This window comes from Pseudomyrmex gracilis, unplaced genomic scaffold (genome assembly GCF_002006095.1).
Source record: "Pseudomyrmex gracilis isolate BER0280 unplaced genomic scaffold, ASM200609v1 scaffold_42, whole genome shotgun sequence".
NCBI classification, from domain to species: domain Eukaryota; kingdom Metazoa; phylum Arthropoda; class Insecta; order Hymenoptera; family Formicidae; genus Pseudomyrmex; species Pseudomyrmex gracilis.
Window position 1 is genome coordinate 270,362 of NW_018020626.1, and position 19,176 is coordinate 289,537.

At 32.2% G+C, this 19,176-nt stretch overlaps 4 protein-coding genes across 9 annotated transcripts; 2 read left to right on the top strand and 2 right to left on the bottom strand.

Moving 5' to 3' along the window:
• Positions 1-583: 583 nt before the first annotated feature.
• On the bottom strand, positions 584-2,280 carry LOC109853063 (N-alpha-acetyltransferase 20). Its single transcript, XM_020424790.1, has 6 exons — positions 1,868-2,280; positions 1,736-1,760; positions 1,294-1,384; positions 1,059-1,188; positions 828-964; positions 584-760 (listed from the first exon to the last, which is right to left on the bottom strand). Exons 1-6 carry the CDS (start codon positions 1,918-1,920, stop codon positions 675-677), a joined length of 522 nt encoding a protein of 173 aa, XP_020280379.1. The 5' UTR covers positions 1,921-2,280; the 3' UTR covers positions 584-674.
• An 87-nt stretch (positions 2,281-2,367) lies between these two features.
• Positions 2,368-3,775, bottom strand: LOC109853062 (probable signal peptidase complex subunit 2). 3 transcript variants are annotated; one of them, XM_020424786.1, is made up of 4 exons: positions 3,667-3,775; positions 3,468-3,582; positions 3,008-3,312; positions 2,368-2,817 (listed from the first exon to the last, which is right to left on the bottom strand). In XM_020424786.1, the coding sequence occupies exons 2-4, from the start codon at positions 3,546-3,548 to the stop codon at positions 2,574-2,576; spliced, it is 630 nt and encodes a 209-aa protein (XP_020280375.1). In that variant the 5' UTR covers positions 3,549-3,582; positions 3,667-3,775; the 3' UTR covers positions 2,368-2,573. The 3 variants fall into 3 exon arrangements, with proteins under 3 accessions (XP_020280375.1, XP_020280376.1, XP_020280377.1); XM_020424787.1 differs by having other exon boundaries at positions 3,492-3,582; positions 3,667-3,772; XM_020424788.1 differs by lacking the exon at positions 3,468-3,582 and having other exon boundaries at positions 3,632-3,768.
• Positions 3,776-4,053: 278 nt separating this feature from the next.
• On the top strand, positions 4,054-13,831 carry LOC109853053 (DNA polymerase theta). 2 transcript variants are annotated; one of them, XM_020424763.1, is made up of 22 exons: positions 4,054-4,164; positions 4,267-4,708; positions 4,978-5,208; positions 5,298-5,551; positions 5,671-5,803; positions 5,864-6,065; positions 6,265-6,460; positions 6,553-6,722; positions 6,925-7,192; positions 7,358-7,688; positions 8,365-8,506; positions 8,585-8,828; positions 8,918-9,059; positions 9,146-11,021; positions 11,157-11,362; positions 11,557-11,758; positions 11,857-12,038; positions 12,132-12,251; positions 12,446-12,781; positions 12,937-13,201; positions 13,288-13,511; positions 13,687-13,831. In XM_020424763.1, the coding sequence occupies exons 2-22, from the start codon at positions 4,406-4,408 to the stop codon at positions 13,822-13,824; spliced, it is 6,165 nt and encodes a 2,054-aa protein (XP_020280352.1). In that variant the 5' UTR covers positions 4,054-4,164; positions 4,267-4,405; the 3' UTR covers positions 13,825-13,831. The 2 variants fall into 2 exon arrangements, with proteins under 2 accessions (XP_020280352.1, XP_020280353.1); XM_020424764.1 differs by lacking the exons at positions 4,054-4,164; positions 4,267-4,708; positions 4,978-5,208; positions 5,298-5,551 and having other exon boundaries at positions 5,680-5,803; positions 5,905-6,065.
• An 805-nt stretch (positions 13,832-14,636) lies between these two features.
• Positions 14,637-17,274, top strand: LOC109853044. Of its 3 annotated transcripts, XR_002250073.1 has the most exons (7): positions 14,637-14,807; positions 15,339-15,517; positions 15,614-15,778; positions 15,926-16,211; positions 16,294-16,556; positions 16,795-16,863; positions 16,952-17,274. XR_002250073.1 is itself a non-coding variant. In XM_020424753.1 (6 exons), coding segments are annotated over exons 1-6 (1,428 nt in total). In that variant the 5' UTR covers positions 14,637-14,806; the 3' UTR covers positions 17,179-17,274. The 3 variants fall into 3 exon arrangements, 2 of the variants coding, with proteins under 2 accessions (XP_020280342.1, XP_020280343.1); XM_020424753.1 differs by having other exon boundaries at positions 16,294-16,863; XM_020424754.1 differs by lacking the exon at positions 15,614-15,778 and having other exon boundaries at positions 16,294-16,863.
• Positions 17,275-19,176: the final 1,902 nt, after the last annotated feature.

Consider the following 19,176-nt stretch of genomic DNA (forward strand, 5'->3'; position numbering starts at 1 on the left):
GACATTTTGTCCTTAATTTTTTATATATCGCGATATATATATATAAATATATATGTATAGTGAATGCTATATTTACGTGGGTAACTAGGCACCTTATCATGGACGTAGTTAAAGAGTCGTACGCGTAACTATATTCATTCATTCGTGTAAATATATATCATGAGAACTTGCGTTTCTAAAGGTAGTAGAATCAAAATAGGCAGCTATAGTAATTTACACAATCGAGCTCTATCTGGATTACATTCTTATCGAGCCTATCTTGTTTTACATTTATATTTATTATTTATTCGTACGAAAAGAAAACAGAACGAGCGATATGTGCGGAGAGTATTGTGTATTATTGTACAGAGGAGAACAAATAAACTGCACATTAATACAAACTATTGAGTACATGTCAATGAATTGATCACTGAACTCTACTTCTGATTAAAGAGAAATTGCATACAGTTTGATAAGATAGAAAAAACATAAAAAGATAATTTTAAACACATTGCATTGTAATCATTGCAGATTTTTAATTATGTGATGTATGTGTGTGCATATATATATATATAATTATATATATATATATGTATTTATATATTTATACAATATCAATTTACTCCGTTTAAGTCCATCCTTTTTGCACAAAACTTGAATAGAAATGTTTATTTTGTACACAGAGATGACTTCTGTCAGTCCACTTCTTCTGGTCTCACAGGATGTGTTAATGGTATCATAGATTTTTTTTTCACATCTCTGGATAACGCTTTCCTCATGTCTGCAAGTAATGATAACTTTATCTTCACATAAAAATGTTTTGAGTTCTTTGGAAAAGAAAAACTCACCATATGCATCTTCGTCTGGATCTCCATTGTAATATTCTAATACTGTTCTATATACAATATATCCTAATTGTTGATACATTGTAATGGCTACTTTATTGCTCACTCTGACAAAGAGATCCACAAAATATGCTTGTTTTCTAATTTAAACAATCAGTAAGGAAATATTAAAGATGGTGAAACTTTTATTTTCATTTGAATAATTCTTTATTCAAATAATAAATATTAACTTACTTTTCCGACACTTCCTCGAGAAATTTCATCAACATTGCGGCAAGACCTAGTCTTCTGTAATCTGGAGAAACTGTGAGAGCTGTTACGTGACCGTGCCAGTTTTCTCCATGACCTTCTGCCTTTCCCATGACTTTGTTTGATGATTTTTAGATAACAATATAGTAACTTTAAATTGCAATAAAAAGAAGTACACTTTATTATGAGACAAACACACTAAATTTGTAAATAAACTTACTATAACCCATAATTTCACCACTCGGAGATTCTGCTACTTGAATATATTCTGGCCAATGTGCAAGATAATGCATATAAAACGACAATCCATACTAAATAGAAATGTAAAACATAACACTAAGGACTGCATATAAAATTGTTAAAAACTATCTAAATAATACATAATTTGTACTCCAAAATCTTAGTTTATCTTGTTTTTAACTTTTTGACAGCCATATAGTTTTATATTTAGATAAACTTTTATTTAATTAATTTTATGAATAAAATAATTTTACAATAATAACCACTTTGTTTTGTAAAATTATTTTATCCTTATGCTACAAAATTTTTTGTTATTGGCATAGCTTTTATGTTAAAATATAGAAGTATTGTTTTTTCTGTACAAACATACAAATTACATAATTCTATACTAATATCAACGTCTACAATTTATTAAAGGATACTGTTTCTGTAAGAGGATCCAGATTTCTAAAATTGTAAAACAAGTACTTATTTTCAAATAAATTATCTTTTTTTCACTAGATATTTTAGGTTAGATTAAGAAACAAACTATTAAATGTATATTAAAAACTTACACATTGTTAAATTTAAACAGATCATTGCACGTAAAAGGCCTCAGTGTCGTCATTTTGAATTGTTTCAAGATTTTCTATTATATATTAGGTGACTTTTTCTTTTCAGGTACTGCACTAAAATTGAGCAAAACGTAAGAAACCCTGACGCTGACAATTTGAAATCTATAGAACAGTTGTGGTTTAGTTGACCAATAAGTGTAGTCCATAAGCCTTTCTGGACGTGTGCTTAGCCTACACTCCAATATTCAAAGGTAGAATAAAAACAGAGAAAAGACTGAGAGTGGCCAGGGCCATGTGAAAAACTGTAACAGTCGAATAGTTAGGTTCACATTTGGATTGATTAGATTAGGGTTAGGTTAAGTTCACAACCTGAACGGTTTGGATATGAACCTAACCCTAACCGATCGAGATGTGAACTTAACCGGCCAGGTTGTGAATTTAATCGACCAGGTATGAACCCAACCGGTCAGAATGTGAACGTAAACAACTGGGATATGGAATAAAAAAGATTTAATATTTCTTTTATTTAACATAATAACAGTACATGAAAATGAATATTATCTGAATTCACAGTTTTAACACTATTATATGTAAATTGAAAACAAAATGGACCTTATTGCAAATTTTAAAACACAGCTGAAAATCTGTGACAGTACTTATTGATTCACATAGAGAAGAACGGTACCAGCCGGATTGTAAAACACTGTTACTTCTCTTTACGTTGCGCTGTTAGACTGTCATGCATGCTTGTCACTACAGCTTCTACCAGATCCGTAATCACCACACCGTTAATGTCAATAAAATTAGCAACAGATTTAGTTACAGTAGTCTCGTTAATAGCGCCAGAAGATGCACTCCTGACCGACAACACCAGGTTGTATTTGTCATCATACTTTTTTAGATAAGAACTGGCCTCCCAGATCAAATCAGGATTGAAACCTGCTGGATCTCTGAAAATGAGAGTTGATACAAATTTTTTTCAGGTTTTTATTGGACATTTAGTATTAAATGTATCAAAAAACTTTACTTAATGATATTAAAAATTATATTAATGGTAAATGAATAAAATTTATAGAATAACAGCTGGATCTAAATGCAATGAGTTGAAAAAGAATAAAATTAGTTAGGAAATAGATTTACCTTTGGATCATAACTACAAATATTCCTTTTTCTTTATATGTTGTATATAATGTCAGAAGTCCCATTAAAAGGAAATACAAAGAAACACAAGCTACTAGAACAGGCTTGGAAGCGGGAAATGGATATAAATAATCGCACAACAATGCTACAATAGCTATTGTAACAGCGATTCCACAGAGTGCTAGCCTTCCATCGAGAAGAGCAAAGTTTTCTATATAATTATATTTCCTTATAAGTACATCCTTGACTGCATCGTCCAAAGCATTCTTAACAGCGGAACCATCCCACTTATTGATTTTTATAACCTGCACAAAGTATATAAAAGATAGTTATACAGTCTTTTTGAAGAAAGATATATATATGTACATATTTTATGTTCAAACTATGACTGGAAAAAAGTAAAAATGATGAATTCATTAAATATTTCTATTAGAACATATCACTCCAAATGTTGACGTACGTGGCATACACAATATGACCTAACCTGACATTCGGTCGGCATATTGCGGATAAGACAATCAAAGAACCATTTATCACACATCGATTACTTTTTGTGCGGAGCATATGTGTATTGTCTGTGTACAAAAAAAAAAATTATTTCAGTTATTGAAAAAGTAAACTTACGGAATTGTCTGTTGCAACCATTGCGAGACTATAACCTTTTACTTTTTCTCACTTCCAATATATGTATTAAATTGACAAACGCAAACACACAAGTGCCAACAGTAATAAAGAGATAAAGAGAGATATTTTGATTGGTTGTTGAAATTTAGTGATTTCTACGGAGTTTATTTGCCAATAGCTGAAATATTTTTGTTCAGGAACACGCGAAATAACTTAAACGATAAGAAAATCAACCAATCACAAATTGGCATTGTTCTAATTAGCTTACATTTGAGAGAGAAGACTATTTGTGATTGGTTGATTTACTTATATGATTTTACAATCGGCTTTATTCGATCTCGTTTACATAAAATCGCACGGTCACAAATGTTCCCACAATTGCATCAAAGGGAAAGTTCAGTTTGAACTGGTGACAGCACTTGCTCGTGACAGTTTTCAAGTCAATTTAAAATCTCGTCTCGAACTTAGCGGTCAAAACTTGTAAAAGACTCAAAGAAGTTAGAAAGCTGATGTGATGGTGACAGTTAATATCGGTTTGTTTGTGTTAACATTGAGGAATAGAACAGCAATTTTGAAAAAGAACCAAGTTTTACGAGAAGAAAACAAATAGTGATCCGTGTATTTAAATATTTCAGAGTTTTGTCGAACAGAGAATAAAAAGAAAAATAAAAATCAGAGAATGAATCCAACTTCAAAATGAATTTCGAAGACTATCTATATATTTCCGAAAGCTGACGATAGAAAAAAAATCTACGTCTAATACTCCGAAAAGGAATGATTTTATCATCAAAAAGTCAAAATCGAAGGAAAACGAGCAAAATGGTCATTTCGAAAGATAAACACTCTGGTGTAATTGATAATATACAGAAATGTAAAAAAGTTAATAGTCGAAATCTTCGTAAAAATAAATCTTCTAATAAAGATGAAAATAAAATAGATGACAGCGATGTTGCACTTTTAACAGCCAGCAATGGCACATATGAAAAAGAAAGCTCGAATGTTATTTTGTCACCAGCTGTTACTACTCAGGATCGATGTAAATTGACATCATGGAATTTACCACCAAATATTCTTCAAGTATGATATAAATGTTTTGTAATGTAAATACTTTGTCGCAAGTATCTTATATATGTCTTTATGTTTAATTGTTTTGTCACTTCACAAATTATTATAAAAATATTTTTAAAATTTAAATAAATTAAATCTTTGTTATTACTTGTATATATCGTAAGATAAAATTTTTCTATTTTTGATATTATATAAATTACAATATTTATAATAAAGAACTTTATAGATTATATAGATTTAATAATCACATTAATTGTTATATTATTATTAATTTTTAGAAATATATAGCTCGTGGAGTAGGACACATGTTTCAATGGCAAGTGGAATGTTTGTCAAATCACCAAGTAATGCAAGAGAAAAAAAATCTTGTATATTCAGCACCTACATCTGCAGGAAAAACTCTTGTTGCTGAAATTCTTTTGATTAAAACTGTTTTAGAGAGAAAAAAGAAAGTAATCTTTATCTTGCCATTTGTTTCTGTTGTTAGAGAAAAGATGTATTATTTCCAAGTAAGATATAATTAAATTATTACACATACATACAGTAAAAACATTAAAATATTATAAATATCTTGAGTTTGATTTGATAATTTTTTTAGGATTTGTTGTCTGACATTGAGATAAGAGTGGAAGGATTTATGGGAGGATCAGTACCACCTGGAGGATTTGCTGCTACTCATGTTGCAGTAGCCACTATAGAAAAAGCAAATTCTTTAGTAAATCGCCTAATGGAAGAGAATGATTTGAGTAGTTTAGGTGCAGTGATAATAGACGAATTACACTTACTAGGTGATCCAAATCGTGGCTACCTTTTGGAGTTGTTGTTGACAAAGTTAAAATATATGACTCTTCGGTAAGCTTGTTCACATATTTGAACTTAATTGTATACTTAATTTAAAAAAACACAAATAGAATTCTTTGATTATAATTATGTGTGATTATAATTATTAATTATGTTTTAACATATTTTAGTAATGATGATATCAATATACAACTGATAGGTATGTCAGCTACATTGCCAAATTTACCTTTGTTAGCCAAATGGTTGAATGCTGAACTTTACAAGACTGAATTTCGTCCTATTCCTTTGTATGAGTATTGCAAGGTAAACAAAACAATTATACTAGAGATTAATTTTTATTTTGAAATAATTTTGTATTTATAGATAGGATCAAATATATATGACAACACATTGAATCTTGTCAGAAAGTTAGATGAAGTGCCAGAATTAGGGAGAGATGCGGATAATATTCTACAGCTTTGCATTGAGACAATAAGTGACGGTAATAGTGTGTTAATTTTTTGCCCTACGAAAAAATGGTGTGAGAAACTGGCGGAGCAAATTGCCACAACTTTCTTCAAGTTAGGTCTGTTTTACTAATCTCCAATCAAAAGAAATCAAAATTTATTCATATTATTTATCCTTTTCTTCTCGACATAGCAATGTTATTTTATTATTAAAAAAATTTTATTATTTAAGAAAATTGCAAAAAATATAAAAAAGTGCGATTAGAAACAAGAAATCTTTATTTTATACATTATTATATTGTTTTTACGTTCGGACAGGTTGCGAAGATACTAGCATCGGGAAAATGTTAAAGAAAGAAATCAAAACCGATTTAATTCATGAAACTTTAGAGCAACTGAAACGCAGTCCAAGTGGCTTGGATAATGTTTTAAGAAGTACAATTTCGTTTGGCATTGCCTTTCATCATGCTGGACTTACGATGGATGAGCGCGATATCATAGAAGGATCTTTTAGGTGATGATCGCTTTGATTTTCTTTTGTTTTCAGCTAATACAAATCTTTTGTTGAGTGTTATTGTTAACTTTTGTGCTATTTTCTTATTCTAGAACAGGATCTTTGAGAGTACTTGTAGCAACGTCGACATTGAGCAGCGGCGTAAACTTACCTGCCCGAAGAGTAATTGTGAGATCGCCTCTGTTTGGCGGCACTCCGTTAAATACTTTAACTTACAAACAAATGATAGGACGTGCTGGTCGTATGGGAAAAGACAGTGCAGGTAAAATACTGTATCGAATAACACAGAATTCGATTGTAATACAATTTTAATAAAAGGACTTTTAAAAAAAAGTTTAAAAATAGTCACCAATAAGAAATATATATAATTAAGAGTTATAGTTGTTTTCTGAATTAGGGTAACAAACACGGAAATATTGAATCCATGATAATAATAATAATAATAAAAATATTTAACTTTTCAGGAGAAAGTATACTAATGTGTAATCCGAGCGAACGCAATGCAGCCATGTCATTGCTTTCCGCGACTTTGGATCCGATTGAATCTTGTCTCAACGATTCTACGCTGCTAATAAGAGCGCTGTTAGAGGCAGTAGCTAGCGAAGTTTTATATACGTTGGAAGATTTAGAATTATATATTAGTTGCACTTTACTGAGTTTAAGTGACCAGTCTGACATACGAACTTTCTCCAATGAAGCGATGAAGTTTTTATTGAATAATGAATTTTTGTTGTAAGCACTTTTATTCAATTACTACAACAAATATATTCAGTAGACCTAAAATGTTCAGTTTTTTTTGCAATCTTTGAATATCAATAAGTTTCTTAAAATTAAAAATTAATTATATGTGTTAATACATACGTATAACTTATGTGTATTATGTCATTCGTCACGCAGATTACAAACCACAGAACGCGAATCTAGATGGATAGCAACAGCGCTTGGAAAAGCATGTTTGGCTGCATCTGTACCGCCTCGAGAAGGACTGATTCTATTCGAAGAACTCCAGAAAGCTAGAAGATGTTTTGTTCTGGATACGGAGTTGCACGTAATATATTTGGTAACTCCACTTTCTCCTGGATGTCAAATCGGCACTGTCGACTGGATGACGTTTCACGAATTATGGAACAGTATGTCAGAAAGCGAACGCAGAGTTGGAAAACTCGTGGGAGTGGAAGAACGCTTTGTGATGCAAGCCATTAGAGGAGTTGTCAGGCCCGGAAAATCGGTAATTGCTATTTTTCCGAGGTAGCGGGTTTTTTTTGTTTTTTACTAGCACAACACAGGCGCGCGCTACGCGCACGCTATTGTTATTTTTATTTAACGTGTTGTCAGTGAACACAACCTGTCACCGCGATGACAGATAGTATATACGTCTTATAAGCCATATAATACACATATGAGAAATGTCAGAAATAACGCATGAAAATCAAACTCAAAAAATAGTGAGAGAGAGAAGTGGAAAAACAACACGTGACTAAAGTCAGTGACCTCGCCGCGGTCGCACGACTGCGGTCAGTAACCCCGCCAAGGTCGCGCGCCCGCGGTCAGTGACCTCCCCCCACCAAGGCCGCGCGGCCGAGGTCAGTGCCCCGTCAAGGCCGCGCGGCCGAGGTCAATGACCCCGTCAAGGCCGCGCGGCCGAGGTCAGTGACTTCACCGCAGTCACGCGACCGAGGTCAGTGACCCCCCCCCCACCAAGGCCGCAGGCCGAGGTCAATAACCCCGTCAAGGCCGCGCGCCCGCGGTCAGTGACCTCCCCCCACCAAGGCCGCGCGGCCGAGGTCAGTGCCCCGTCAAGGCCGCGCGGCCGAGGTCAGTGACCCCGTCAAGGCCGCGCGGCCGAGGTCAGTGCATCATTTTTAAAAACTCTATAATGCAAATATTTCTTTTCTGCATTGTAGTTGAACATACACAGAAGATTTTACAGTGCGTTGGCGCTGCATGATTTAGTGAAAGAAGTCCCGCTTAACGTAGTTTGTAAGAAGTACAGCTGTTGTCGTGGAGTGTTGCAAACTCTGCAACAGTCTGCTTCCACGTATGCGGGTAAATTGACTTAATAAATCATGAATGATCTACTTTGTAGAAATATTTTTTACGACAAAAGTCGCTTCTTTATTTCAGGTATGGTCACACAGTTTTGCAAACAGTTGGGATGGGATTGTATGGAATTGTTGGTGAGTCAATTTCAAACGAGATTGCAGTTTGGTGTCTGCCGAGAATTGTTAGATTTGCTGCGTTTGCCGATGTTGAACGGCTTACGAGCAAGAAGTCTGTACAAACAGGGAATTACATGCGTAGCAGATCTGGCCGTTGCCAATGAACTTAACGTCGAACGCGCTCTCTACAATGCTCTTCCTTTTGAAAGGTGGAAATGAGGCTATTCGCGTGTTACTTATGTCAAACGAGTTGCATTTACAATATATTTAAATATTTCTTTACATATATACATTTTAGTGAAAAAGAACACGAAGGAGAATATGCGCTCGAAACAGAAAAGAGAAACAAAATGAGAACAGTATTTGTTACTGGACGAGACGGTCTCACGCCGCAACAAGCTGCAATTTTATTAGTTCAAGAAGCGCGCATGTTAGTTCAGGTTGTAATATGTTTACATTTTATAAGCGAAATCTAGTTAAATTGTATATATCGAAATATATAAAATAAAATGGATATTATTTACAGAAAGAATTGGGACTTGAACAACTGCCGTGGGAACAGAATGAACGATCTTTACAAGTGAATACTTACTCAGGAAGTGCTGAATCCAGCATGAAAGAACGAAGTCAGACAGAATTGACTTTAAGAAATTTAGAACGCACTAAGACAGACACTTTAATTGCGCAAATCTCGGCACATGAAGAGCTTGCGAATAACAAAAATACAAGTAATGAAGAAGTTAATTTGAAACAGAGTTTATGTAAAGAAATCAATGAGGCCGGTGTATCTGACAAGAAAGAAACAGTATCAACACATTTAGATGAAGTTATTTTGTCACCCGACATGTTAGAAGATAATAAAGATTTATCTTTTTTTCTCGATTTGAGTTCTCCTGATGTGACTTTAAAAAATGAGCAATCAAATACTGAAAACAACAGAATTACTGAAACTAGTGGTTTTAAGATAAAAAGAGGTAACAAAGATTTGCAAAATCCTGCTTTAAATTTTGACGATAGACCTAACAAAAAGTCACGGATTTCCGACGATAATGCGGTAGATAAAAATATGAGTGGATCTATTTTAAACGATTGTAAGTCGTCGAATTCGAGAAGTCCCAGTTTATTCGATGATAGTTTGAATCTCGACACTCAAATGTACAATATTCTCGAACAAAATGTCATGGATATTGCACATTTGGAAGATTCTAAATTATCCGCGAACAAATTGAACGCCACAAATACGTCACAGAAAACATCTGCAAATTTAAATGCCAACAATAATCAAGTAAGCAAAGAAAATGTAAAAACTGTAGAGACGGTGCATTTGCAGTCGAGAACCAGTATATTGTCGTGGGGTGATGATTCGTGGAATTGCACAGAAGGACTGCTGAAGCACATGGTTCAAGGTAACGATCAAAACGGTAAGAATAAACTGCGTCAATCCAAAAATGCCGTAAACACACCTAAATCCACCACGTCGCAATATACAAATCACAAAAGTGCCAAGTCTTGCAATAAAAAAAGCAATAAAAAAAGCGCGCATAAAACAACGGGGGGTATTATACAGTGTCTTGCTGTAATCAAGGAAAAAATACCGCATAAACCTAAGTTACCAAAAGTAGCAGAAGTGGAGTTTCCTGCGGAAAATCAAATTATTACGGAAGAAAAAATATCCGAAGATTTACACAAAACCGTGATGGACGATATCATTGTTGATTCACAGCTTTACGAAACTCCTTTCAGCGAAAATCAAACGAGAACAAAGTTAGAAAAGATACGTAAAATGCGTTCTCAGAAGATTTCAGAGGAAATAATAAACGAGGAAACAAATAATTGCTTGAACTCTTCTACAAGAAATATAGCGGGTGGTATAATAGAAAATAAGACAGAGCCACAAGAGAAATTTAAAGGAATTTTTGCACAAAATTTATTATTTACTGCAAATTGCAGTTCCGACAATGTTGTATGTAACTCTGAAGATGAGATGAAGATTGATTCGAAAAGATCAATTTCTATGACTAGAAAGCAGTTGAATACTTTGAATAAACATGTAAATTCAAAAGTAGACATCACGTTAGAAACTATTAATAAAAAGGATGTACTGAACGAAACGACGGATTGGAACACATTGAACATTGTGAAAGTTGCAAAAAGTAGAGCGACTTTTAATCTGTTCAAGCGCGAAGTATTGAAAAAGCAAAGTATTGCGATAGCTTTACATTGCAATACATACGTAGATAACACAAACAATATAGGCTCAAAGATCTGCGCTTCTGATCGGAAGGAGAAACAAAGATCCAAAAAGTCTGGAAGTTATACGCATGAGGACAAAGAGATTTGTGGTGCTGCAATATCCTGGGAGAGCAATATTGCATATTACATGTCATTTAGTAATTCACAAGGTAAACAGATGAAACAAACTAAGACAAACTTTTTTTGTTGCACGTATACTACATTCATTATTTTTAGTTGTTAAATTATTGAAATTGTTTTGATAACATTTATATAAACTGCATAAGTGTTTTAATTTTGCACAGAATCAAAAGTCTCTGGAAAGGAACAAATAACTCTGTTGAAAGAGTTATTTTCTGATACAACTTTGTACATAAAATGCTTTGCGACAAAGGATATGTATAAACTCTTGTATCAGTGTTGTGCAATCTCCGCGAAATGTAGATTTCTCGATCCAATAATAGCGCATTGGTTGTACACTAATGATTTTGAAAAAACTTTCAACGAAATGGTAAGATGTAATAATAATGATTAGAAAAACTTTAGGAAGAACCGAAGTAATATAAATGTGAGAAAGTGTATCAATTTCGATAAAGTTATAACAACGAAAATTTATAAAAATCTACTACTTTAAAAATAAAAGATTTATTACGATGATTTTATACACATAAAATGACGCTGATAAGGTTGTTTTTTTCCGAATAGACAATAGAATATTTTCCTCAAGGAAATTTCATAATGAAACGTATCAATTCTTGTTACAACTCGGGTTCAAAAATAGATGTGCACAGTTCTTTACCAGATGAGTTCAAGTCAGCAGCAAAAGCCGTGCTCACATGGCACATAACAGATAATGTCATGACTAAGTTAGAAGAACTTAATCCTGTTCTAATTCATACATTTAGAGGTAACAAATGTTTACATATATATATCTTTATTTTAAATTACATTATAATTTATTATTATTATTGCGATATACATTTGCAAATGTGTACTTTGTTTCAGATGTAGAAATGAGAATCGTAATTGTTTTGGCTTGTATGGAGTTATCGGGCATTGGTGTGAGTCTAAAATCGTTACAAGAACTGTCGTCGGTTATCTCAAACGAGATGCATGTGTTAGAAACGAAGGCTTACGAGTCGGCAGGTAGAAAATTTAATTTTTCATCATCGAAGGAAGTCGGTCAGGTCCGTGAAGAAGAAAATTAAATCAAATGATATATCTATGCCTTTGTGCATATTTATAACAGCATAATACGTAGATTTGTGTACTTATTACAGGTATTAGGATTGTGTAAAGACAAAAAAGTCAGTACAAGCAAGTCTGTTTTAGAGAAATGTGACAATCCGATATCGAGCCTTATAATTTTATGGCGAAAATTAAATGCAACAAAAACCAAAGTAATTATGCAATGACTAAAACTTTGTTCTAACGTACTTGTGCACATATCTATTTTGCTACGTACTTGCGCGGCAATATATCAGATTAAAACGAAATCTTTATCTAATTGATGAGTATAACAAATTTATGTTTATATAAAATTTATATCTCTTACATGTATTTTTATATATGATATATATTTTTCTATCTGTAGATGATCTATCCGTTATTACATTTGGCCCAAAAAGAACCTCGTATTCGCGGTAATTGCATTACTTGTACGATGACGGGAAGAGTTTCGATGCATGAACCAAATTTACAAAATGTGCCAAAGGATTTTAGTTTTGGGGATAATGATTTCGTTATAAGCGTAAGAATGGCATTTGTGCCAGCTTTGGGCAATATAATTCTGTCTGCTGACTATTGTCAACTTGAATTACGTCTCTTGACTCACTTTTCGCAAGACTCAACACTGTGCGAGATTATGAGACAAGAAGGTGATATTTTCAAAAGTATCGCTGCTAAGTGGAATAATGTGACAGAAGAAGAGGTATTTAGTACCAAAATCCGTAATAATCAATATAATCTGATTATCAATGTAATATCTACCGAAAATTCATATATATATTTACTACTTATACATGTTTATTGTGCATAAGTTCACATATTTGTTGCTCATATTTTTTGTTGCTTTAAAATGTCCAGGTATCCAATAAAATGCGTCAACATACTAAACAGTTATGTTACGGCATGATTTATGGCATGGGAGTAAAATCTCTAGCCGAAACATTGTGCGTAAGTGAACCTGAAGCTCAAGAGTTTTTAGAATCTTTTATGAGCACGTATCCTGGCATATATAAATGGTTAAACGATGTATTAGAAGAAACACATAACGATGGATATGTGATGACGTTATTGGGAAGGCGCAGACAGTTTCCGGATTTAAAGAGCGAAAAATCATCTGTAAGAGGTAAGTTAATCACCACCCGCATGTAAATACTCTATAAATAATTTATATATTATTCAACTAATTGTAAGTCATCTATTAAATTTTAGCTGCAGCAGAACGACAAGCTGTAAACACTAAAGTACAAGGCTCTGCAGCAGATATAGTCAAGAAAGCTATGATAACTATAGAGGAAAGAATGAGGCATAGTTTTCCAGATTCAGCCATTGTATTTCCCGAAGCACGAAACAATCGCAAACTGCGAAGCAGTCGAGAGATGCAACAAAGAGGCGGATATCTAGTTTTACAATTACACGATGAGCTGCTGTATGAAGTAGGTGTTAAATAGTAGAAGAAAAACATTATTCTGCGTTATCCTTGTGTGAACATATATACATTTGTCAAAAATATTAAAAAATTATATTTTACATTTTTTGTAACATTCTACATGTTACATTTTTGTTTTTTTATAAATATGCAAAATAATTAATTTTTTAATGATACCTCAGGTAAATTTAGCGGATCTGAAAAAAGTAGCTGCAATAATAAAAGACTCAATGGAAAATGTTAGCCAACTCACCGTACCATTACCAGTAAAAATCCGAGTTGGACCTGCATGGGGCGATTTAACCGATTACCAATTTTAGCACGAAATTCTAATCATAGTAATATAATATATTTATATCATTCTAAAAATTTTAATCGTAACATATTTATATCATTGTGTTTTTAAATTATTATTTGTGTTTTTATATTTTCATATTTTTTTAAGATTGAGAGAATTTAATTGTGAGAATTTAATTGAATTGATATATTTTTGAAAATTATGTTAACATGTAGTAGAGACATTTTACATATATTTATCTTTTATATTTATAAGATTTGTAAATATTCTATTATTATTGTTAAAATCTCAATTTATATTATTTATTATTTTCGTAGTAAATTGAGGTTCAAAATGAATAAGAATTGTAAATAATTTATGAAATGTGTACGAGTGCGTGTAAAATCTACTATTTTTTGATGAAGTACTGTTTTAAGAACAAATTAATATATATACTTGAATTGTTAATATTTTTCTTGATTACATTTTATGAATCGATATTTAAAAGTAAAACTACTTTGTTTTTCTCTCAGTTTTTACCTAAATAATATAGTCTTATAAATAACATTAACAAACAAAATTTGTAATAAAAAAAATTGTACTAGCGATAATTAAATATATTTTAAAGATATATAGAGTTTGATTTTATAATGATGAGCAGGCTCAATTAATACTTATAGAATTTATTTCTCATCAATCACTGTGATCAGAACACAAAAAGCAGATTTTTAGAATTCAGATTTTGGAATCTAAAACAGTTTTGACAGCCCTGATAGACCACGTGATATTGTTTCTAGAAATACATGATATATGTTCTGAAAAAGCGAGAAGCTACAGGTTGACTATGTCTCTTATATACAGTAATCATAAGACTGAAAATCAAGGCTCAAACTCAAAACAGCGATAAGAAGTTATAACGCTTGTGTCCTCTGAACAATCAGTATCAATTAATATAGTAACTTTTATTACTACAATCAAGTGAACTTTTGGCAGTGTACAATTAAGTAAAATAATAAAATTAAAACAGTAAGTAAAATTTTAACGATAAAATCAATTGTGAAAATATTTGAATTCCTGTGTGTTGCAAAATTACATTTTCAAAACAATTCTTGCCCGCCTGTTTACTTTCATTATTTAACGCGTTCAAGACATCAATCACATGGAATAAAAATCTATACAGAATCTTCTTATTAGAGATTTATTAGAAGTGAACATGAAGCTTTTCTCTTCTCTCTTCTCTCTCTCTATATATATAAATATCTGTGACGAGAATTTATGTCGTTTTATAGGAAATTCTTGGATGATTAATTGCGCGATTTTGAAATGCATTTTTTTGTTTGCTTCTTATATTTCTGGGCTTTATAAAAATCTAAATATTATCTATTTTAGTAGTTTAGGCAAAAAAATATTTATTTTAACATAAATTTGAAGCGTGTCTTGTTTGTGATGTTGTCATTCCAAGGTGACCGTAGCTAGTAATTATTTAGAAGCTGTAGTAATTATTTAAATGTCGTTAAAACTTCTGTTGAAATTGTCTTTTCAAATTTTGTTTTAAAGTGTACAAGTTCACATTACGTCAAGATACGTCTCATTACAATCACGAAGTATCACGTGTAACTATGATAAGACGCGTCATGCAGCGGGACTCAACAAACCAAGACCATCAAAATTTAGCCGAAGCAAACGAAATATATATGACTGCAAGGCAAATACCTAGCTTTATAGAACTTTTAGAAGTAATGATTTATCTTAGCTAGTTATTTTACAACCGCGCATGTGTTTATTATAAATTACGTTAATATTTCATAATGTATACTTAATACATATTTTAGTCAGATGATGTTGACAGAAGAACTCAATTATGTATTAGAGAATTAATAAATAAGAGTGAGAACACAGAAATGTTAGAGTATCTTCGAGACAATCGTGATGAGTTTTTGCAACTAGCAAGCCGTGTAATAAAAAAAAATCCAAAAGAAACACTACAAGAGCACATGGTTGTATATTATTTATTCATAGCAAATACGCGCGCGTGCATATATATATATATACGTATATATATCTGCATATATATATATATACGTATATATATCTGAGTATTTAACAGAAATCATTAATTTAACAGTTCATATCTTTTTTTTTAGTGTGCTACATTATGCCTATTAGTTCGGTTAGTTTCCACTGATGCGGAAGGAATTATTGATTTAATGGACAATGACACAACCTTTGTTAAAGCAATCATAAATCTCTTACAATCATACGATGTGTACAGCAATAAAGATTTTGTGTATTATTTTTCCGCATTTCTAAACGCAGTGTTGGACAGAATTCAAACAAGGTTTGAATCAAACTGGAAAAACCATTTATTAGAATTGGGAAATAAGATAAACGAAGAACTGTCTTTGGAAACGCTTGAAAATGTTGAAAGAGGTTTTTACTAATTAATAAATTAAAAGAACAGAATTTTATTTGTAGAATTTAAGTAAGTTATAATAATAATAATAAAAATTAGTTGCAGCAATATATAGAGCTGATAATATGCATCCAACGCCGGAGTTTCAACAAATATCGGTCTATTTACGCACTTTGCTTAATCTGAAGTGTATGCAGCTAACGCAAACGAACAATGATGTTCTGAGACAAATATTCGTAGTAAACGAAATATTTTTAAAACCACTTATTAAAGTTGTGATAAAAATTTTTAGAAAACACATAAAAGTTCAACAACATGTTACTACTTTTTCTCAATGGATGTTCATCGGAAGTTGGCTTTCGGTAACAATATTTATAAGAAGACTCGATTTATATAATGTCGAATCACTAAGAGAACCTAGCAAGTTGTTTCACGAAAATAGTTCGAGTTTCTTGAAAACAATGGATATTATGTACAAAATATTGTCAGAATTTACAAATATAGAACAAGACTCGATTAACCTGTTTTATCAATCTAAGATAATAATCGAAGCAGTTCGAAAAACTTCAGAACTACTTGTACTTTTTTGTGACAATATAGGTGTTCCACTGACGTTAACTATCATGTTACTATCTATATTTTGTCACATCGACAAACTACACAATGAAAGTAAGTATCTCAACTCTTCGCATTGCAAAGATGAGTTAATATTGTAATGTTTTTTGTATAGTGTGTATGTGATACGTTTTTGTTTCAGCTTCAGAGGATGAGAAAAATAAACTTGTAGAAGACTACTTAAGTGAATCATTACTGTACTGGACTTTCATTCTAGACAAATGTTCCTGGCTACACATCTTGGGGATTTTGGATTTATGTCCTACCGACGTTCAAGTTTTTGTACTAAAAAAAGCAGTAAATAGTTCTGTTTTACCCGTGCCAAGAAAAACACAGTTGATGAAAGTTTACAATTACTTACTGATATAATTGTTAAAAAAAGGATCAATGTATATACTTGTTTATATACTTGTATTTTTTCATCTATATTCAATATTTATCCTTTATACGGTTTGTTTTCATGTAATCCTTGCTTTATTAAAACAAAATACAGATTTGTTTATTAGTTTTTTATAAACGTGATATTTTACTTAAAGATATCGTAAACTAATGAAAATATCATGAACTCTAATATAAAATTTCTTACAAACATGAAAATAGTAATTAGATTATTAATTATTTATTGTCCTCTCTGAATTAATTATTATTCCTCTCTTTTTTACAAAGCATTTATATTTTTGCGTTCAAATTGAGTTATCTTTGATTTAGTGATGCACATATGTTAGAAGATAGTATAAAAAACTGTGTGTGTGTGAATGGATCTTATAGAATTACTAATATATACATTGTATATATAGCACACATTATAAATGATTATTGTTTTATAACAATTTTATTTTATGATTTAGTATATGTTTATATATATAATATTTTTTATTAGAATATAGCCTATATATATCACTCAAACAGAACAAAACTTCCATTAGACGTTAACAGCTCCATGCGATATCTAATAGACGCCTAAAGAAGTATTTGTTCTGTGTGGTTCACAATCAGATACAACTTTATTATTTTTATTTCAACTGACTTTCTATCGTAACTTTGTATTAAGTACGTGAACTATTTTAATTTAAGTCTTTTATTTAATCAAAAAGTTTGTTTTATATTGCACAAAAAAGATATTAGAATCTTATGTTTATATAATTTTTGCAAAATAATTTTAAGATTTAAAGTATCCTATATGTTCTGCCGGATAATTAGACTGCTAAACTAAATAACTAAGTACTCTACTAGATTGGTGTCACAGTGATAGGAGTGACAAAGAGACAAAAAGATAGGAATGCGCAGCGCGCGTTCAGACTATATGAACACTTTGTAAGAGTTCTAAAACTCTAATCTCGGATAGAGTTGTGAGACGCAGACGAGGATTGCGCTGATTGGTCGCCTTGCCATCTCGATTATCGCAATATCGCACTTCGATAGTCTTCAAATTATAGCCAGTTGAGAAATGCGCGCCATAAAACATAGAATTGGATTCAAATGGTGTTTTACTTATCTCACGTTTATTGTTGTTTGAAATTGTGAATTTTGCGCACGGAAGATTTATCATCGCGAGTATTGAATGCAAAGCGCGTCGGTTATGATCGCAACGCATGAAACACGGCTTGAAGAGACACTTGTAACTGCTTAGTCATCGCGATTGAAGAAAACTAATTAAGAAATGATATATAACGATAAAAAAGAGAAAGGATGTGAAAAGAGGAAGGAAACCGGTTTTACACACACTTATTATGTATATATAGATATTGTGTATAATAATCTAAGAATAAATTATAAATATACATGAAAAAAATGCATGTTACAACTATAAATACAAAAAGGGTGACATAAAAATGAGAAAATATCCATCTATGTTGCGTACAAAAACTACATTCGAGATTTTTTTTTCGAACACGAGCTAAGCGATTTTCAATATGTTTGGAAACAATCGGTATAAGTCGCGATCTTCAATTAACGTGTCAATATTATCACACGTTTGCAGCAATTCGCTGTAACAGAGGAACCGCGTTGATTGATTCTTCTCAATTTAATATCCTCAGGAGTTTCAGGTTTTGTGGACTCGTTCTTTGCGTAAGACACAAAATCCCACATTTCGTTTGCTTTCAGTTGCTGCGTTTTATAGTCTCTCCTTCGCTTCGTGACGAGATGAGGAGCAGAAGAAGCACAGGCGTGAAGAAGCGAGATGCCCGCGACCGAGGGATCCGGCAAGGCAACCGGGTAACGGTACATCACACAGACTCATCGGAATTCACAGTGCGCGCTCTATTCTCCATGTACATACTATTTACCCGTCCCGATGAGCGGGTTCTGTCCGGTTTTCTTCGAGGCTTCTGCGTGCGCGCAAGCAGGGCAATCGCGTCTATCGCG